A 21,318-nucleotide genomic window follows, 5' to 3' on the forward strand; every position below is an offset into this window, starting at 1 on the left:
GGGACACTTTGAAATGGCAGGTATTTGCATGAAATATAATTAATCTGCTAAACCAGCATCCATCCCTAAGCACAAATGCTGATTGCCTCATGATGAGTCTAACCAGAATGGTATTAACTCCACTGTTTTTTCTAAATTGCTATACACCCAATATTTTCTCTTGACTCTTCTTTATCTTTAGATTAATAATTATGTAATCGCTTCATTACTTTATTTAGATTATGTTATTTTGGGAAATTATTGTTTAGATCAGCCTTGTCCTTCCCATCTATCTGTGCCTTCCCAGAATTAAGTAATATCTGAGGAAACCAATTAATTGCAACTCGACCGCTGTAATGGGGTCTGCTCTACAATGTGGCAATGTCTAATGGAGTTTTAATTTCCCCATGGTGAATCAACATTTGCTTAAAGAGAGAAGACTGTCAGAGCAAACCACTGCCCGAGACACGCACAGCTTCTTCCAAGTTTGTGGGGCTGAAGAGGCATCTTGGGGCTGCTGCTTCTTTTGTTGGGGGTAAAATTCACAGAGGGTCGTAGCTGGGGCACCAAAGAGCATCCCAATTCCCACCACAGGCTGAGGTTTCCCGCGGACTTGCAGAACGTGGAGGACATACAGCCCTCCCTGGCTCTCAGGCTGCACCTCCCAATCTTGCAGGGGTTCTGGCTGCTAAAATGAACTTGTCACCCAGTGAAGGTTTGACAGCCCTTTGTCAATGCATGGTCTTCCTCAGAAAATATTTATTTAGCTGTCCTGGGTCCTCGCTATGCCATTGCACCAGCAAGTCCTTGTCAGGGACCGGAAGCCCATTATGGTGGGGGGTTGTCAAAAACAAAAGTCTCATCCCCAAGGAACCTGCTGTACCCATGTAAGTTGGGACACACACAAGACAGCAGAATTTATAATGAGATTTTTTTCCATTAATTGGATTGTTCAGAGTATTTAGTACCGTCAGAAGTTACATTTGGGATTCTGGAGGGAGGCAAAGCACCCAGAGCCCTTTGAAACGCCCCAGGTCCCTCCCTCGCTCAGGCCCCGGGCATCTTTGCAAACCTCAGCCTATGTGCTGTTGACTAATGACTGTTTTGCTTGGCGAATGCTGACAAACTTCTGAAGTCGGTCTGCCTTTCCCAATCTTCTGACAGCTTAAAAGATTTGAAACAAAGCTACATTATGATGCAACCAATTTCAGCAGCATCTGATTAACAAAAAGGAGGCCACAGCTACCTGACAGCAGCCGGTGGTTATTTTTTATTTCTAAAACAAAGTGATGGCCTCAAACATTCATACATATATTTATTTTTTTGTTTAAATGTCTCATTTCCAGGGTTTTTTTGGATCGTGCAGGGAAATAAAGTTTTGCAATTCTTCTTCTCATAATAAGTCTGTCCAAAAATGATGTTGCTCGTTGTGTTGAAAGATGGTTTCATTTTCTGCTCAAAATTGGTATGAAAAATTTGCCTTGCCAAATGAACATTGTATACTGAACTTGTCAAATCCTCTCTCCTGACACAAATAAAAGATAACATTGGGTGGCAGCATGTAAAACAGCACTGACAAGACAGCTAGGATGGAAGCAAAGAAATGCATATTTTTCTCTTTCTCTCTTCCTGAGAAGGGTAGGGGAAAGATCCAGGTGAGCGAATGCTGGCGTGTTACAACCAAAAATACATCATCTAAAGACTTAAAAAGCCATTTCAATGCGGGTTTTGAGACAAACATAAGCGATTCCATTTCTGATTAGCAAAATCATGACAAAAGTCTCGACTTTTTTCCAGGCAACCAAGAAAGCTGCTAAGTAGAAAGAGTGGCTGGATGAAAGGGGTATTCAGTTAAAAGTTCACAACTCTGCTGTGCAGGCTGGAAGGACTAACTTATAGCACTGCTGAAAATTATTCTGAGTATATTTAAAAATAAATAAGATAATGCTAGCACTTTCATTAGATCTGCAGTCACACCATGTAAGTGAATTTTTTTTTTCCTATTAAAATTGTTGATTGAAGGTTGTTAGCTATTTATCAGCCCAAAATTACATTTCTTCTCTCCTCGGGGTTGCCTCTGTTAAAAATCACAACAACTGCCTAGTTAGTAACAAGAAAAGACTCCTAAAACTGCAGTTTCGGGTTGGGGGGGAGGAATACAAGCATGAAACACAGATTGCACCTTCAAATCCCCGATGGCATCACGCTTCTTTGTTCTGCTAAGAAAAATTAACCTCAATCTCGGCTCAAGGTCCCTCGATTGATTATCATAGTCATTTAAATACTGTAATCTCATTTTCAGCATCAGGGAAAGGGAGCGAAAAGAAGAAAAAGAGAAAGAGGTGGGGAAGCGAGGGGGAGAGAAAGAGAAAACAGAATAAATTATCTGACAAAAGGAAAAAGGGCCTTTCTGCTTACGGAGCCTATTTCAGATCCTTCCACTTGATTGGAAAAGTTGATGAAGTTTAAATGAAGCAGAATTAGAGGCTCAGGCCACTGAGTATTGACAGGGGCCCATGGAAGAATGTGCAATTCAATAGGCCTGATTTCTGTGGAAAACAGGGGAAAGGCCTAAATGGTATAATCTTCAATCAAATCTAATATCGACACTGACAAGGCAGGGTAATGAGATAGGCCAGATCAGGCATGTTGGTTAAAGAAATTAATCCCTCTCGCTGCACCAAGAGTTCAGCTTTGATGCCTATTGTACAGACACCCGTCCCAGCCTATCTAAATGCTAACTAACTGCGAGTGTGATCTGGGACTGTGCTTTTCATTGCTGGGGCTAATCTGATAACAATTTTAGCTCCCTGATTATGGCGGCAGAGGTAGCGCGGCAGCCCCTCGCCGTGGCACCGCGGAGAGGGAGGAGAGGGGCAGAGCGCGGCGGTGGATGCAGCCGCGCCGGTGCGGGGAAACTTGCGTTTCGGCGTGTATTAGAGCTTTAACACACCGTAATACGTGGTAATTAGTGTAGTTACAGTCGCCTCCTGACCAGCTGATTGGTACCTCCTGGGAACCACCGAAGGGGCCGGGCAGTGAGCAGGAGGGTGATCGGAGAGAGCAAATGTAAAGGGATGTTGGGAAGTTGAAAAGCGTGCTGCAAACAAAGGGGCTCTCCTACCTGAGCGAGCAGCCCGAGGCTCGCGACTAAAACCAGCTTTATTTTTCAGGCTAGTTGGCTCTTCCCTAAGCAATATAAGGTTCACTGTGTTGCTTTTCTGATTTTTTTCCCCCCCCAGCCTGGGAATTACACTATTATTTTTAATTGCATTTCACTTGTAAGATTTTTAGGCACAAAACCCACATTGGTTTGCTTAAAAAATCAAACTAGAAATATTTCCCCTGATATCGAAGTTTTCTTAAAGGCTGTCATAGGAAATCTAGTAATAGGGTCCCACTTTCATTTATCTACGCTACTTCAAATAAACGTGAGTAGAAAAGTCAGTGTAATTCATTTTATAATGTACAAATGGTTAAAAAAGAAGATATCCTCAGAAATGCAGGTTCTGTCTAATCTGTACAATGTGAGCAGTCAAGCAAGAACAAAACAATCTCTGCAAGATGACAAAGGCTTCTTGAATTCAATAATTAAGCATAAGAGCATCTCTAAGAATTTGCGTGGAAAGCAATCTGCCCTTGGGGAAAGTGTGGCTGAAAACTTGCAAAAATGCGGAACCGAAAACATTGGTCCCTGTGATCGCCGTGAACGTGCTTCATTTGCTCTATATTCTGTGAGGCAGCACTCAGAAAGAGGGGAATTGATCGTGGCAAAGGTTTAAAAGCGAAGAGCTTTTTGCCTTTTCTTTGGGCAGCTGGCCACCGGTTGCCTGCCCAATGCCCTCCCGGACAGTCCTGACTGAGCCTCCACCAGCTTTTCCTCTATGCTCAGGACGTTTTCTTGTGCCTCTTCCAGAGAAGGAGGGATATTTATTGTTGGTGGAGTGGGAAGCTGAGGACGGAGAGGAAATAGGGCAGAGATGTTCCTGTGCTGTTACAGGTTTTCGCTGGGTCTCTGGTGCTGCTCTCAGCCTGCTGGATTCAGGGTCTCTGGAGAAGGCTTTGCGGGTAAAGGCACGTTATCGGGATTTGGAATATCCTTGACTTTCTGCACAGTGCCTTCGGTTTGAATTAGTCTGAAAATCATCTCTTGGCTTAATGTGGTTTGGGGCCAACGCTGGAAACTGGTGCTGGCTCTCCCCCAAAGTTTCTTAAGTCTTTCAGACAATAAAGCTTGAGTTTCAAGTTCATCATAAAAATTTATAGCCTGCCGCAGCTCTGGATGCACTATGAGAGCATGGACCCATTTGTGACCTTCTTTCTTTTTTTTTTCCCCCTCTTCTGCCTACATTCTCTCTTCCTTTGGCTTAATTTCTGCTCTTACATCACCAACAACTCGGGCAAGAGGCAGTGCAGATATTCTCTGCTATGACAATGCTGCTATTAGGGTCATAATGCAACAATTCGGTCTAATGGTTATTATTGTGCAGGCTGACTTCAATAATGCACTTTTAAATCAAAGGGCCTTTGAAGCTTTATTTCCATTGTATCAGACAAATAAACATAGAAGATTTTCATGAACATAAAAGGCATTCTCCTTGTAATGTTTCTGGGCTTATTAGTCTCACCAATTTGCATTGTTTTGTTCACATAAAGGATCAAAATGCCCTTTTGCTTGCTTTTACATACTGCCTGCCGCTCTTGGAGGCGAGCAGCTACGAATGCCCGGTGCTGCTGGTGCCGTCCCTCCGCCTGCTGAATCACAGCCGGCAGTTTGCAGCCTAAGTCCTCTCTTCAAATAACCAGGAGAAAAACCCACTACTTTCATTCATGCAGAATGTTTACTTGCCTCTTGGAAATGCCTTATCTATTTCAGTGGTGTCTGTGCAAAATATGGGGGGGCACTAAAGCTCATAAGGAGTTTAATTTTTAGTGTACCAAATAATTAATTTAAAATCTTAAATGAGTTCCTGCTGAGAAGACAACCCTTAGAAGTCGGAGCATTGGCAAAACAAAGCTCAGAACCAAACCTAATGATTATTTGACTAACCAGCCCTTCATTAGTTTATTTCTCTAATGAATTATTGAGCTGTACTGTGTAGACATTTCAGAACACATTTTTAAAAGCACAACACTGGCCTTAGATTGCAAAAATATAATAGTAGCAGTAATATAATAATAATAGTAATAAGCACACAAAATGCTGCATAAACACTAATTAATCCTCAGCGTCCCAAAGCAGCAAGCACAGAAGGCAGGATACTCAGCACATGGAGTGATTTGAGGTAAATAGTATAATTAACACCAAATAAAAGATGACCTTATTCCAAACATGGCTCACAGGACTTGTGGCTACTCTGCTCTGTGCTACAGGGGTTATCCACCTGAGACAGAGAAACTAAAATCTGGTCCCTGACCAAGTTTTCAATAGATGCATTGATTCCAAACAGCTGAAAGCAGGTATTAGGAGAGGGCACGGGGTTATTTAAATCACCAAAGGTAACAGCTGAGGGAAGTTATCCAAATGCTTGTGCAAGATGCTTTGCAGGGTGGTGATGGTGTCAGTGCAGTTTGCCACGCGTGGGTTTCTTGGTCAACACGGAAGCAGCCATGCGATCTCGGCTGCGGCTGCACCCCCAGATCATTCGGGGAGAGCAGAGGTGTGCTGTGGAGACCGCGGGGACCTGCACTGTCTCGGCACGCTTGGCACGTAGGTGCTGTGTGGAGAGGGAGTGATTTTGCTGTCTGCCCGTCCCAGCCGTCACGCACTCTTTCTGATGGCTCATGCGCCCGCTCCCTGAGCATCCAGCCATAGGTATATTTTTAAGGAAGCCTTTACTTCATCACCTTCCCTTCCTGCGCAGGTTAGCAGTCCTTGCACAAAGGTGGATGAGGATTACAAAGGTGAGTGGTGCCTCCTGGCTCTGCCCCGAAAAAGGGCTTGGCGCGGTGGCAGCGTCGTTCCAGGTTCACCTTGGCTCCTCGCTATACCGGTGCTGGGAGAGCTGACGAAGATGAGTGGATTTGGAGAGAAAGTTTAAAAGAAAAAAGGAAGGTGAGGGTTAAAGGCTCAAAGATTGAGCACAACATTCAGGTGTGTAAAAGCCCCCTTACAGCCACAATGCAGGTCTATTAATAAAAGTTTCAACTCCAGAGTAATGGAAAACCTGCTCTTTCAGTGATTACTGTTGCAAGAGATGTTTGTGATGCATGCAGTTAACAACTCAAAGTAAATATCTTTTTTCACACCATGCACTTGTCCGTGTTTCTCTCTCATATAATTAGAGCTTTTTTTCATGAGGTGACACAATTTTAGTTTGATAAAATGCCACTACTTCCTTTTCTTAGCTGTCCTTTCTATAGATCGCTCCAGAAACCAAAATGAGTTTGCAACAACTCTCTGCAGTGTCTTGCTCTGTGACAAGTCAGACGGCTCAAAAATACTTCATGATAAGGCTCAATAGGCATGAAAGGAAAAAGAAAAATGTGGTGAGTGATTTCTGCCTTAATTGGTACCCACGTAGTGAGTGGAGTCCCATGGCCGCCTGGCTGGTGCCCTGCCATCACCCGCACCGAGCTGCTCTCCCTGGGCATGGAGCAGGCTCCCAGGCGAGCGTGGGGCGAGATCTCCTGCCTGTGCCCTTCCTCCGGCAAAAAGGGCAGTTCGGCCTCCCTGGCCTAGTTAATCCTTCCTCTGCTGGGATTGCCAAAACCGAGGCTATCAGTGTGCTAGTTCCTGTGGTTTTGCGAGTTTTTTCATCATATATTCTTCCTCTGGAGACTATGGCTGCTGAAATTTTATTGCCTGAGTCCTGTAGCTTTTGTTCAATCTTATTTGGAAAAAAGAAACAATTCCAGCCCTCAGGGCTGGAGAGAAAAGCTTAGGAAAACGAACCCTAAACGACCTGGCATTCAGACCAATAAAAAGAGCCTGGCATCAGTTGTCATGTAAATAACAAGCTTTTAAAACAAATATTGCGCATTCCAGTAGTACAGAAAACTTCTGTTTGTTAAATCTGGTTCTCCTGCAGCCTGGATGACTGGGATTGAGACCTGGTGCCAGCCTTTCCCGGCCTGCAAAGCACCATCACCATCCTCCTCCTCCTCAGAACTGCCAGTTCTGAAACAACTTTTTAACGTTGAGAGAGGCAGTTTGGGTGCTGAAGGTGAGTTGGATGCCTCTCAGCTCTGAAGGCGTTTCACGGAGAGCCATTCCCCACTTTCTGCACGTCCACTGGCCACACTGGAACAGGTAAGAGGATGCTTTGGCACGTGGGGCTGGCAGCTGGGATTTCCCATTTACCTTCGCACACCAGGGATATGCCCCATGCCAGGCTGGTGGCACAATGACTTTGGCAGGAATATGTTGAACTTACTTATGGCATATTCTCCAAAAGATGTTAATATAAATGTAACCAAACTGGCATGGGCCACTTTTTCTGGAGTGCGTGTCAGGCATGCTGGGGGTTAAGTGTGGTGAAGTCTTGTTTCCCGCCCAGAGCTGGCTTATTTTTGTAATGCAGTAGTTTTCAGTACATTTGTACTGGGAAAAGTGCTTGACTAAGGCTTTTACTGGTAAAACAAACAAACCAAAAATGCTTTGCTCAGATTTTCACTGGCATCAGTAGATGAAATACTTTCCCCAGTTTTATGCTGCAAGCAAATATATATTGATAAACTAAATTAATTCCTTGATTAATTAAAACACATCATACATTCTACCAGAGAAAAATAGAGCATTCATCCCTAGAAATCTTTATGTGAAAAGGTGATGTTTTTAATCTGCGATAGCCAGCGTATGTGGACACATCCTGGTGGGAGGATGGGGCTGGGCAGAGCTGAGGCAGGAGGGTCGGCCAGAAACGCAGGCGGTCGTCTGTGCAGCGGTCTCCGTTTGGGTACGTGATGCCTCATTTAGAAGATACGTGAGAGGACTGGGACAGAAAGTAGGGGATTCTGTTGTTAGCTGCTGCAAAGTAGGAGGTCTCTCACACTTGCACTAAGGTTTAGGGGACCGAGTGCTAGTTGGAGGAAGATGGGGCAGTAAGCGTCCCATCCATCACAGCTGGGCTTCAGGTTCTTCTCTATTCGCTGTCCTGTGAACCTTAAGGACAGCTGTTGGAGCTGTGCGTTCCTCAGTGCCCTCCCACGGCTGCCAGAAGCACTTGTCCAAGCAGCAGTTGTCTGAAAACCTTTTGTCCCTTTCTTCTAAACCATCTTTGTGTCCTTGGTTTTCAGGTGGCACAGCCCAGCATGAGGGCTGGGACCTGCTGGCCATCCCCTTCGGCAGCTCTCTCCAAAATGCCTGGTCCCCAGGGCTCTCCCGGGTCGGGGGGAAGAGATCCTAGGCTGCAGCTGGAAGCACGAAGAGGAGACGCGGCAGAGGGCTGATGCTATGAGTATGCCGCTACCAGTGTGTGCACCAGCGAGCAGGACTGGCTGGTGCCAGTCCTTACCCAGTAAACTGCCATGCTGTCACTGTCACCTCCTGGCAGCGGAGGACACCCTGGTAAATTCAGCACTCAGTGGGGCACCACGCAGTGTGGGAAGGTGGTTGGCAGGGGGTCAGGGGTTTGCTGCACAAATTTTTCAATGTAATTTAATGAGGTGTAATCTCCACTGATTCCTAGAGTAAAAGCATCCCTGTTCACAGCCCAGGTACTTCATGCTAAAGAATTGCATCAGGTGGATACAGATCTCTTTACCTCCCTACCAGCTGGTTTACTGTGAAGGAAATCCTCCTGCAAGGAAGCCCTGAGAGAAGAGAAGTTGTCCATAATGCTAAAATTAAACATTACTTTTTCTCAAAACTTGCTCAAGTTTTAGTGTCACCTGGCCACATAGCAGAAATCCAGATCAAGTCTTATTAAAACATCCCATAGTTTATAACTGCTCAGAAATCCCACTGCCAGGATGCTCTGTGACAGTTATGCCGAGGAAAAACTCAAGTCCTGAAGCTGGGGCTGAGCAAACTGCTGGACCCGAGGGGAGAAGACATCAGCTGAGCTCTAGGGACAGACAGCGCCTGGCTGAATGTTCCCGTCCAGGCAGGCAAAACTCCCACATAAATCGACAAATCTTAATGACTGCACGTAATCTACCTGCAACATATACACTACAGGAGAGGAGCCGCCCTTTATAGGATTACCCCAGTGTTATACTCGTAGACCTGGGATTTACGGCGCTGACGGGTGGTTTATATCTATTTCAATTTACAGAATGTAAATGCATCCTGAAAATAAGTAGGATCAACTTGACCCCTGCAATTATGCTGTAGCGTACCTTAAATGCCATATAATCACATATTCTTTTGATTCATATTCATGCATCACCTAAAAATGTATTTACTAGCACGCTCTTCTAAGAAAGGCAGAAACAGTTTGGAGGGATGGGGAAGATGCGGTGCTGCCTCCTCTCCACCCCGAGGAGGTTCGCCCTGCCCACATCTGTCCCCACCAGCTGTTTCTGGGGGGCAGGGAGGTGAGGAAATCTTGCCCCAATTCCACTTCTGCGCAAAGATACCGCCCCTTCCTAGCAGACTTACAGGATCCAGAGAAAAGAAAGAAAGTAGAAGTTTTGGATTTGAAAAAGCAAAGCTGCTTTTGAGTTATGGCGCAAAACCTGCTTTTCTTTCTTCGCCTTCCTAATATAATTTCCAAATCGATTTTGAGAGTTTCATGAGGGGAAGAAAAAAAAAAAAGTTCGATGTTGCAAGAGTCAAATTTTCTGACATATTCAAAATTCCAGAATTTTATGGCCGACTCCCAAGCCTGCCGGTGCCGGGGGACGATTACCAGGGGAGCTCAAAACCGTAACGACCGCAGCAGAGGCTGAACAGCCGCGGTTTAAATGTCACCGCTGCCCGCTGTGGGGAAAAAACTCAGGCTTTTGAGCAGAACCGGCTGCCCTCCCCCGGAGAAGAGGAGAAGTGCAGCCGGTCAACCGGCGCGGTGCCGGGGGCTGCGGCCGCCGGTTCGCCCCCTCGGGAGGCTCAGAGGAGCGATGCCGGGCACGGGGGGTCGGTGCGGGGCGGCGGCGGGTCCCCGGCGGGGAGCGGGGTGGGAGGGAGCCGGCTGGGCACGAAGGCTTTCTGCGGGTGCCACCCAGGGGACGAGAGCTGTACTTCAGCTGCGGGGCCGGGGCCGGGGCCGGCGCGGGGGGAACCGCGGCGTGCGGGGGCGGCGGGGTCGTCGGGCGGGGGCGGCCGAAGCCGGGGGCCCCGGAGCTCTCTGAAGCCCAGCCGGAGCTCGGCCCGCCCCAGGCCGGGGATACGAAGGGAACTGGGAAGAGAGAAGCGTCAGGAGTTTGTGAAGTGACCGTAACCTCTACAGCCGGTGTAAAATCCTAATTTTGGGGGTCGGAGTTTGTGTGTGGCTCCCCCCCCCCCGACCCCTCCGCGGCGGGGGGTGGGAGAGAGCAGCCCCGGTGACATCTCCGTCCCTGGCCCCGAGCGCTCCTCGAACCGTGGGTCTCTTGCTGGAAAAAACACCCGAGCCTCGGAGGGAAAACCCATCCCACGCTGCTGCCGGTCCCCGGCCGGGACCCCCCGGGGCCTGGTGGCCGCTCCCGGCGCCGGGATGGGGGGGGCGTGACCGGGGATGGAGGGGAGGGACCGGGGGGCGCCGGGGCTCACCTTGAGGATGAGCGGGTTGCGCAGCATGCTGTCCCGGGCCACCCCGAACCGCTCGTTCTCGCTGCCCGGCTCCACCTCGGCCAGGGTCAGCGGCCGCCGCGGGGGGGCAGCGCCGCCGCCCGCCATGTCGCCGCACCGCGCCGCGGCGGGCGGGGTGGAGGGAACCGGAGCCGGGGCCGAGGTGGGCGGCGTTGCCCTGCCCGTGGGCGCGCAGCCCGGCCGACCGGGCCGGGGGCTCTCGGCCTCGCCGCGGAGCTGCGGCTGCCGCCCGTGAGCGGGGGGCGGCGGTGGCGGCGCCCGTCTCCTAGCAACGGCCGCCCCAAGTCGTGGGTCCGTCGCTTTGATGGGTCCGGCCGGGAAGCGCTTCCGCTGGGTGGCGGGAACGGAGAGTCCGGTAGCAGGGGGTGTGTGTGTGCGGGGGGAGCGGTGTTGCGGGCGGACGCCGGGGGAGCCGCGCGGCGCGGAGGTGCGGCGGGAGGCCGCGGGCGGGACCGTTATCGCCGCGGGGGCGGCGGGAGGCGCAGACCCGGCCGGGGGCGGCGGGAGGCCGCGGGGAGGGCCTCAGGGTTCCTGAGGGGACTGTGGTTTCCCCGCCTCGGTGCCACCGAAAGGTCTGCGGCTGTTCTGGCTGCCGCCGTCGGTAGCTCCGGAGGGAGGCGGAGGGTAACGGCGGGCTGGTGGGTGGGTGGTGCCTCCGCGCAGGGGCTGCCGCGGGGCCCTGTCCCACGGCCCCCGCCCTCAGGCGTGCCCGCGGCCTCGGCTTGTGGCCCGCGGCCTAGCAGGGTGCCGGGGCGAGGCGTGCGGCGCTGCGCGCTTTGGCGTCTGCCCCCGGGGGTTCGGGGCAGCCGCTTCCCGGCGGCAGTGTCTGGTACCGGTCAGCGCTGGGAACGCTGCTGGGGATGGGAAATTCAAGGACTTGTGTTTCAGAGATGATGCGATGTTGTTTTGTAGGTGTTTTTTTATGTGCCGGCCGTGGAAAACGTGTCTAAAAAATACATCTGCCTGCTCTGTGTAACTCTGGTTTTGAGGAGTAGATTTTTCTGGTCACGGAGTCCGTTGGAGCTGGCAGGTCTCGGCCGGGTTGGGCCTGGTTGAACGTGGGCAAAGCCAGTCAGAAGCCTTCTAGTTAGAGAACTCGGTTTTAGTGCTCATTAGTTTAACGTTTCTTTATTACTTTTGCTTGTTGCTGTTTCAGTGCTGAAAGCAGAGTTGGATATAGCAGTCTGTCATTGCTTAGTTTTTCAAAATCAACTTAAAGCTAATAGTTATTAAAGTGTATCTTTGTTATAGGAAGGCAATTGTAAGGCTCAACACAGCTGTGATGCACATCTGTTTGATGAAGAAGGCGTCGCTTTTTCATAGTCACTTTCCAAAATTAGCTGGATTGAAAAGTAAGTATCTTTATTATATGTTTCTAAGAAAATATTGAGTAGTTCCATAGTATTTTTATGGGTTTTTAATTTTTTTTCTTTAACTGTGTAGCAGTGTGTAATGGTACATAGATTATAGCACTTGAGTAAAACTTGTATCTTTTATTTAAGGTAAGAAAAAACATGACAGAAAAAGCAAGTGCAGATGATTTTCAAGTTCGGGATTTTCTCAAAAAGAAGAAGAGAAAACACAAAGAATACAATAAGAAACATGAAAACGATGAAAAAGAAAGTACACAAAATGCAGAGCTTAGCCCTGCTTCTCCGCTGCTGTTTGAAGATCGAGCAGCACGGAGTGGTGAAGGCTGTAAAAAGAAGAAAAAACCCAAAACCGACAGGGAGAAGCAACAGTCTTCAGTAGATAATTCTTGTGTAGGACTGGAACATGAAATCAGTAATGAAACTGGAATGGATACTTCCCAAAAGAAAAAGAAAAAAAAGAAGCGGAAATATAATGATAGTACAGGTGAGCAAAGCGATGTAACTTGTGTCACAGTAAATCAGCATGGCAGTGGTAGCTGTGAAGAGATCGATGCTGATTACGTTTATTTAAAACAATCTGTTAAGAAGAAAAGAAAGCAGAAATTGTCTGAAGAGGATGAGGTACACGAGCTGCCTACCTCAGAAACGTGCGATAAAAATGACAAAAGATCAAAAAAGAAAAGGAAGAAGAAAAGAGGCCATAGTACCCAAGATATGCAGGAAGATGCAGATGTAACCGTTGGCCAGTCACTGTTGTTGTCTCCAGAGCAAAACAGGCAAGAGAAAGACACAGTCTTGCCATCACCTGCAGAAGAGGGTGGTGTGGCAACACCCCAGCGATGGCATGAAGATGGCGACTGTGATGCTTCTCCCGCCGTGAGTGAAGATTCTATGGATGTACCTGCTAATTTTTCTAAGCTGAGTAAAACAGCCGATCAATCTCCTCGAAAAACTCCAGTGCATGCTAGAAAGGGAAAAAAAAGCAGCGCTTTTGTCAGGGAAGAAAGCTCTTCAGAATCTGATGTAATGTAAGTTTAGGTTTTGTTTGTGGTTTTGTTTGTGGTTTTGTTTGTGGTTTTGTTTGTGGTTTTGTTTTTGTTTTTTTTTTTTATCCCCCTCCGCCCCCAATATGTTTCTATCACATTATTTAGGTCCCAGAGTTTTCTTCAGTCTGTTTTGTATGTATTTTTAAAAACAACTTAAAAACCCTTTACAGTATGTTGAGATGTTATAGAGACTTACTTTAAGAGCATAGTTATCTTGTGAAGGTGTAATGAAAATTTGTAAGACTACACTACTGTTGCCTTTGAAGTAGAATATTTTCTCCTATTTAAAAACTGTAGGTATAGAAATGATTTATGTGCAAGCAATATTAATATTAGTAAAAAAAAGGCGGGGGGAGAAAGGGATTTAATTTGTTAAGTTTCGGTATTTATAGCAAACATATGCATTTTTTACCAAGCAACTAGTAAGGTCAACTAAAGAATTTAATGTTCTGTGCAAACAAAGGCTCATGTAAGTAGCTCTTGGTGCCTTTACAGTGTCTAGAACCCATAATAAGAGCACTAGTAAGAGACACATGGAAAAGTTCTGTGTTGCTAGTGGTAGCAAGAGACACTTTTTCTTCTGTATGTCCATGTGTGAGAGTTTTGTGGGAAAGGTGCAGATTTTCAAACCTTCAGCAAGCTCTCTGAATATTGCAAGTATAGAAATTTGATAATAAATTACGTCTATGTTAAAAGGTTGGAAATAGAAGGGGGTGGATGTGTGAAGTATTCCTTGTTCTTTAATTAATGAACACGTTCATTCTTTTAATGGTAGAGATACTAACAAAATCTCTGTTTTGGGGCTCTAGTGGTGTATTTTATTTTACTCCTTTTTTTTTTTTTTTTATATCAGGACACCGGAACCCTCGGCATCAAACAGAAGGGAGGACCAGAATAGTTCCTTTACTGAAATGGCAGCCTCTGATGAGCTTAGTCTGGATGACGAAGAGTGCCTGGACTCTACTATGTGTTCAGTCATGGATTTGGATACTGCAAAACAAGAACTGGAAGAGTTTATTCCTCATGTGAGGAATATATCGGACAGTTCAATCAGGAAGATGGCTGGAAGAGACTTAGTGAGGTTTAAGCAGTTTAAAAAACAAGGTGAGCTCTCAAAATATTGTTGCAGTGAGGAAGGACTGTGCAGCTGTGCTAATGTTTTGACAGAGAGAAAATTGTTTGTTTTTGTATCATGTCTATCACACCCATGGAGTCTGGTTCACTTCATTCCAATGCACATATTTTCTGTTTCTCTGCTTCACAGCATTTACTTCCTCATTGTTAAATTACCGTCCAAAGCCTACATGTGAATTACCTGTTCCCAGCTCTTGTTTTGTCTCTTTTCAGTTTTCTTTTTTCCACTTTTTGAATTTGTTGATCTTTCATTATACCTTTGCTAAAACCTGAGATGTACTATACAAGAGATGGTACTTGAGGCTTGCTATAATTTTTCTTTTTTTTTTTTTGAATAAAACTTTATGTATATTTTAGGTATTGCTGTCAAGTTTGGCAGATTTTCCCAGAAGGAAAATAATCAAATCCGGAAAAATGTTGAAGAGTTCTTATCGATTACTGGAATAGACAGTGCTGAAAAACTCCTGTTTACCTCGAGGTATCCAGAAGATAAAGAAACTATCAATCGCCTAAAAGCAGAACATCTTTTTTGTGAAAAACTTTGTAAGTATTTAAGTTCCGTCTCAAATAGCTGAATGTTACGTTCCACAACCTGGTGACATCACGGTGTATTTTCTAAAATAATTTTTTATTGAAAAGCACTAATGTTGCTAAATTTGGCCAAAAAGGAGCGTGCTGCTGAGAGTATGTAGTTGATAATCTGTACAGTATAACGTATAACGTTCTTAGGATCTTTTCTCGGGTACGAAGACTTTAGGGATTAAAATATCATCACAACTAGCAGCACTTACAGATTTTCAAACTTGCATTTGGGCTTTATGGCTTAAGGTGCGTTATTTGCTAGGCTATAGTTAAGTATAGTGACTTATTAATGGGAGGTGTGATTAAGTCCTGTCTGAAATTGTCAACTGTTCTTAGAGCACATAAATAGGTGGCAGGTTCAGGACTGAGTGATGGCAGAAACTGAGAGAAATTAGGTCACTAGCCAAAGTAGTTCATTTTCCCAGACGTGAGAAAAATAAAATTCTTATGGTTAAGATTCTGTTTGTGGGAGGAGCATCTCTTCTTTTCCTCTTTCCTCATTTTGTTAGGCTTTTCTTGGCTAGAAAACATTCACGCTTCATATGGCAAACATGCTTATTTTGTAACATCTCTGATGAATCCAGTCAGTGTACTTTCTCAGTGGCTTTCTGTTCTGTGTTTGTTCTGTACCATTAGTATAGGCAAGACAGAGTAAATGACAACCTGTAATGGATTTGGATACTAGGATTTATTTAAGGATCAATGAGGCTACAGATTTGTTACTCCTTGATTATTTCACACACACAATCATGCCCTCTGCATCGTCACGTTTGCCTGGTGTTGACTTCCCTTCCCATCTGGGAGATTGCTCCTGGTCTGGGAAAATTGGGCAGAAAGTCCTGTCAGTGTTAGGCGAGTTGCCTGCAGTTCCCTCTCCTGGGCATTGCTGACCAAGGCTGTTACGTGTTCCCAGGTACTGGTTCCTGTGGATCTTCCCCCACTTCAAGAATCTTTTCTTCAGCCAGGATCTTCACTTTGTTTTTGCTGGATGCCCCCAGTCCCCGGGTTTCCCCATCGAACTAGTGTATATGCAGAAGCACAATATCTCATCAGCCTCCTGACTGGTGGCTGTCTCTTCTCTCTCTGGTAATGGGAGGGCTCAGCATGTGACTTACATTTGATCCATATGTTATAAAAATTTACAGCCAGTCCGTAGAATTTGTAGCTAGTGAGTAACAAGTTTGTGCTTGAGAGTTCCAAAGTTCAGTTTTTGATATTCACCCACAGGTATGCACACACGTACACAATTATTTACCAGCTGTCAGCATTCACAATCTTATCACGGTCGTAACAATTCCATCTTTGAAACTCCTCAGGAGATTCTGTTCAGGCTGTTTCCTGTGCAGTTACTGAGGTGTTGTAGAGTACGTTCTCTTGAATGGAGAGAATCTATCATTGGCAGCACGGTCATGAAAACGTACATTGTTCATTTTTGGGTTTGTTTTGTTTTGGCTTTTTTTAAAGTGGCCTCACCAGTGTGAGAAATGTTTCTTAAAAATGAATCGTTTACCTTCTAGCTGAGGGCATACCACGACCTTGGAGGCTGATATATTATCGAGCAAGGAAGATGTTTGACCCAAATAATTATAAGGGGAGGTAAGCCAGTAATTTGAAAAGAGTTTCTGAATGCTCATCATCAGTCTCTGATGTTAATTTGTACATTAAAAATAGATATAAATGAAGATTCTCTCTCCCATTTGTGCCAGTTCCTGTAATTTAATTGATCGTTTTTCTGACTAGCCCTTATCAAGTTCTCTGTTCTAACATGTGACTTGAAGTAGTAGTGATGAGTAACATCGAAACACCTGTAAAGATTACAGCTCTTTTAAGATATTGGAATGGTTTGAATTTGCAGCTGAAGCTGTGCCCATTTCTTCAACTAGGTACACTAAGGAAGAAAAAGAAAAATTAAAGAAGTATCATGCTCTGCATGGCAATGATTGGAAGAAGATTTCTGAGATGATGTCCCGTTCTAATCTCTCAGTTGCCATGAAATACTCTGAAATCAAGTCAGGTATGTAATTTTAAGGAAAACAATTCATTCTGTGTATTTCAATTTGAGAAGTTATTTTAACTGTATGTTGCACGTGCCTTAAACTTTAGGAAAAAATCCCTAGAGTGGATTTTTTTTTTTAAATTAATTTGTGGTGGTGGTTCTTTTTTCCAGATCACTGATGGTGTTTTCATACGGAAGGGATAAGAACAGTCTCTGACAGAAAAGGGAAAAGAAGTGGAACAAATGCAACTCGTCATTAAATAGAATAGGCATCTAAATAGATGCTTTCAGGGGGAGGGTGGGAGGAATTTGGCAACCAGGTTTTAAAAGACAGAAATTAGGCATCAGTGCTATTCTTTAGTGATTAGGCTGAACTCCTCTCTCAAATCTGGTATGCAGAAGAGTTCCCGGGCAATGTGTTAAGAAGCTGGTCCTGTAAATAAGAATAATGCGAAGTGAAGCATTTGCTCTTTTACCTTTTTTTCCTAGTCTTTTATGATAAATGATGCCTTAATGTTATTTTTCAATTTTAGCTATTAATTATGGTCCTTGGTCAAAGGAAGAGACCCAGAAGTTAATGCATGCAGTGGAGGAGGTGATGAGGAAAAGAATGGAAATGGAAGATGCAAATTCTCTTTCATCGTCGGACAAGTCACATAGAGATCTCTTGATTGACCGTGAGAAACTGTACCAGAAATTACCATGGACTGAGATTGAAGCTAAAGTGGGAACTCGATATTGGAGACAATGTAAACAGAAATGGTAAGTTTTTATACTAAATTGAGATAGTAAAATGTGTTCTGGGGAGTATTTAACTCTGTCCTGCAAAACTGTTTAGTAAGATAGGTAATAAATAGGTTGTAGACTAGACAAGAGGTGTTGCAAATGTGTCTGAGACAAATAAATAACTGCTAGCTGTGGCAAGTTTTCTTCTTGCTGTGATGGTGAAGCCTGATTTCTGCTTCTCCGTGGCAGCAGTAGCATCTTGAAGACACTTCCTTTTGATGCTTGGAATTTCTTGAAATGATAGAAACCTTTTTGTGTGTTTTCAAAGGACTACAATTTTAACAAGCAAGATGACCAAAGGGCAGCAGTTATATAGGGGGACCAAAGGATTACAGGCCAAGATCAATCTTATTAAAAGGTATAGTTCCGAGTTACTGGAATGTTTTTGCATCTCTTACCGTTCTGCGTTGTGTTTATAGAAGCTTGCAGGGTGAGAACGGCATGCCTGCGGTTTCATACAGGTTTCGCAACCACTCTTTCTTTGGACAAAATGTCCTGGGACTTCTGACTGGGGGAGCTGTGAGCATTATTGAATTATTTGTTGAATTCTGCCTACGACCTGCTTCTGTGTTATATTCACAGATTGCATGAAATGAAAGCGGAGGATGCTAATGAAGTAAAGTGGGAAGAACTCAGTAATGCTATTGGGTAAGCTTTTTTCCCCTCTTTTTATGGATACAAAGGACAGTTGAAGCAGACAGTCTTAAAAATTCCACAAAGGAACTGAAGTTCTTGGGCCTCTGCAACTATAGAAAATGTTATTTAGTTTGGTAACATACAGTTGTATGTCCTTGGATAGTACTGAGCAATAAACCATGCCTGTAAGCTCTGAAGCTTAATTTTAACCACTTCAGGCAACCCTTACTGTATTCCCAGCGCATTCTGTGTACTAAAACTGTATTATGTAGTCTGTGCTAAAGTCTTTGATAAAAGACTTTTCCAGGTGTTAATCAACGCATAGGAAAAAGGCATAGTTACGGGAATGTATAACACAATATAATAGTCTTCTTCCAAACAGTGTGTTGAATATGAAATTAGCAATACTGTGAATGCTATACTTTCTCTGCAGTGCTTTTTTTTGTTTTCTTTTTCCACATACTTTGTTTCATTTACTATTTATTTTCACTAAACATACAATGCACATGTATAATGGCATGGTTTAGGTTCTTACCTTCAAGGGGAACTGCTGTCCTGAAAAACTGTTCTGATTAGGATTTGAAATCCATCCTTTCTACCTAAAGCTAAGATATTGTTTGACTGGCATCACTCTCATGAACGGATAACTCAATAACAACTAAACTTTGTAATAGTTCCTTGCACCGCTAATTCTTTGAACTCTTCTCTTTGCAGAGATGTCCCTAGAGCCTATGTTCAAGCAAAATTTTATAAGCTAAAAGTCACCTGTGTCCCTTTTTGGCAAAAAAAGACTTTTTCTGGTCAGTATCCCAGCTGTTTGTATATACTTGTTAAGGTTTTTGCTTGAATCTAAGAGGATATGTATTCTAGTTCAATTATTTCTTAATTAGCTTTCCCCTAAGTAAACTGGCTAAAATCTCAGGCTTTATACTTATTTTACTAAATGCTTTTTTTTTTTTAATAAGTTTACTTTCAATGGCATCTTCATGCAGTGCTTATCAAGCTCTTCTCTTCAATACCTTGGCTTTAAAGGTTTTATGACTGTGCCTTTTTAGTTTATCTCTGCATGTATGTATGTACGTGACTGATCTACCCTGCGGCCACTGTGATTACTACAGAATAGTGAGATTTTTTACATTTAACGCTGACAGAATCATTTCTGTCTGTGAGATCCTGTTTCCCCTAGGCATCCAGTTCCCCTACAGATCCAATTAAGACTACTTTTTTTTTTTCTTTTTTCCAAGAAATTGTTGATTATCTTTTTGAAGAGAAACTTCCAGAACTTGAAGAAAAGTTAGAAAAAAGGAAAGGGAAACACCTCAGTTCTGACAATTCGACAGCCAAGCAACAGAAGAAGGCTTTCCGACTCAGTGACATTTTTGACTCCAGTGAAGAGAGTGATTAATTGACTGCCTTAAAAACAATTCCTAGCCTGCATATTTAACTGCAAATGCGTCTGGTTGAAAGTGGGCACAGATCAACAACTGCAGGTACACAGGCTATCTAGTAATGGGAAAAGTAAAGATATGCATGTCCGACTTTCTTGTTTCACACTGAAGACTGAGGTAAATACAGTTTTTCTGCCACCTTTTGTTACCTTAAATTAGTTCTGGTTTTAGAAGTCTTTTTAAGCATCCGAGTTGCTTTCTGAATGTCTCAAAACCAGTATGTTTTCCACTGCTTTGTTTTCTGTGGAGTTGTAAGCTGCTGTTTACCCTTTGTGCGTGAACTTGGTTTTCAGAACTTGAATGAATTTTAAATCATTTTAAAAAAATAAATTCACAGAACTGGGAAAAGGCTTTCCATTTGCTTTTAAATCTCTATAATAAACAAATCTTAAGACATCTGTGTTGATGGAAACAGCGTGACTTTGAGGTGGTTTTTTTTAACAGATATCTTGTTCTTAAAAGCAACTGATTTTTATTTTTGATGTAGACTTATATTTTTATCAGCCCTTCTAGAGAAAAGGGCTATTTGTCTGTTACTATTCATAAATTGTAATGTTATTTCATGCTAACCAAAACAATGCATTTAAAATGTTTCTGTTAATATTTGGAACACAGAGACAAAATGGACAGTGTATATATATATATACATATATATATATATTTTTATTGCACCAAGGAGAATTTCTACATTTTAATAAGAAAGTTGAGGGATAAGATGGCGGTTGTACTCATGTCGTTGTATGATGTCTTTAACTATCTGCCTAGAGAGACTGTTTGTAAATTGACCAAATGAATGTAAAAAAAAAAATCTTACTGTGCGTGTAAAGTATTTGTGTGGCTTGTTTATATTTCCTATTAGAAAGTAATGCAAGATGACTTGGTCTCTGACATACTGCTTTTTGATGGTCACGTTGATAAGTGAGAATTTCCTTCTTTAATAATTGTCATTGAAAATGCAGAACTTTCAATGGCTTGAAATAAAGGCCTTGTGGGAGGTTGTTGTGGATTGTGACTTCTAGCAAAGGACGTTAAATGAGAATTTTCCGTATTTAACTGTAGTCTGGCTTTAGTCTCTCTGAAGATAGAAAATAATGTGATTTTGTGGGACAGGCAGGACACCCCATGAGATCAGCCACCTGCACAAGGGTGAGTTTTCCAGCCAAGAGGTAAAACAGGGCCGGGAGGAGAAACATGTGCCAGTTCCCTTGCACTGAGGTCTTTGACTTGCTTCTGTTGCCTTCTTGGTTTGAAGGTTGAAAGCTGGAATTTTGAAATCAAAGTGGTTTGTGTTTTTCAAGTTTTTTTTTCCTGGAAGATGGAGATCCTCTGAATTTTCTGCAGGCTAGAGCACAAACGATTGCATGGTTGTAGAGTTTCTGTGAGATCTATTCTACAAAATAAACTTCTACCTCCATAATGAGATTTATTTTATCCTTTGTGTTAAAGGGAAACTTTAAGGGAACTCCCTTCTTTAAAGGAAGACTTTTGCTGATACTTTATTTTGCAGAGAAACTGCGTTTAACAAGTGGGTAAGCCAGGGCAGGAGCTGTAAACCTGATCTCTGCTGCACAGGGAAAAAGGGAGACACTGTCTGTCCTCCTCCCATCCCTGGGAAGGGAGTAGGGAAACAATTCCTTACCCGCGTCTCCTTTGGTAATTTGGTGTT

General features: G+C 44.1%; 2 protein-coding genes across 7 annotated transcripts in view; one reads left to right on the forward strand and one right to left on the reverse strand.

The window, feature by feature from the left end:
- Positions 1-10,738, reverse strand: part of CFAP77 (cilia and flagella associated protein 77) — a gene marked incomplete at both ends in the record, with an annotated part of 60,880 nt that extends 50,142 nt beyond the window's left edge. The window contains one exon of the mRNA XM_082327868.1: positions 10,613-10,738. Within this exon, the coding sequence (XP_082183994.1) occupies positions 10,613-10,738 (126 nt within the window). The remainder of the gene's footprint in view (positions 1-10,612) is intronic.
- A 201-nt stretch (positions 10,739-10,939) lies between these two features.
- Positions 10,940-20,972, forward strand: TTF1 (transcription termination factor 1). Of its 6 annotated transcripts, none has more exons than XM_082327400.1 (12): positions 10,940-11,006; positions 11,903-12,003; positions 12,154-13,052; positions 13,924-14,174; positions 14,562-14,747; positions 16,304-16,382; positions 16,670-16,800; positions 17,316-17,544; positions 17,837-17,926; positions 18,151-18,216; positions 18,919-19,004; positions 19,449-20,972. In XM_082327400.1, exons 3-12 carry the CDS (start codon positions 12,166-12,168, stop codon positions 19,607-19,609), a joined length of 2,166 nt encoding a protein of 721 aa, XP_082183526.1. In that variant the 5' UTR covers positions 10,940-11,006; positions 11,903-12,003; positions 12,154-12,165; the 3' UTR covers positions 19,610-20,972. The 6 variants fall into 6 exon arrangements, 5 of the variants coding, with proteins under 5 accessions (XP_082183526.1, XP_082183523.1, XP_082183527.1 ...); XM_082327397.1 differs by lacking the exon at positions 10,940-11,006 and adding an exon at positions 11,028-11,078; XM_082327398.1 differs by lacking the exon at positions 10,940-11,006 and adding an exon at positions 11,092-11,223.
- The last annotated feature ends 346 nt before the right edge of the window (positions 20,973-21,318 follow it).

This window comes from Platalea leucorodia, assembly GCF_965183815.1.
Source record: "Platalea leucorodia genome assembly, chromosome: 15".
Classification (NCBI taxonomy): domain Eukaryota; kingdom Metazoa; phylum Chordata; class Aves; order Pelecaniformes; family Threskiornithidae; genus Platalea; species Platalea leucorodia.

What these genes read in the sequence shown, in the direction of transcription:
- TTF1 (XM_082327400.1), top strand. Translation starts at nt 12,166, where the DNA reads ATGACAGAAAAAGCAAGTGCAGATGATTTTCAAGTTCGGGATTTTCTC. An exon ending in ATACTCTGAAATCAAGTCAG is followed by an intron (nt 16,801 to 17,315) that starts GTATGTAATTTT and finishes TTTCAATTTTAG; the next exon opens with CTATTAATTATGGTCCTTGG. An exon ending in GAACTCAGTAATGCTATTGG is followed by an intron (nt 18,217 to 18,918) that starts GTAAGCTTTTTT and finishes TTCTCTTTGCAG; the next exon opens with AGATGTCCCTAGAGCCTATG.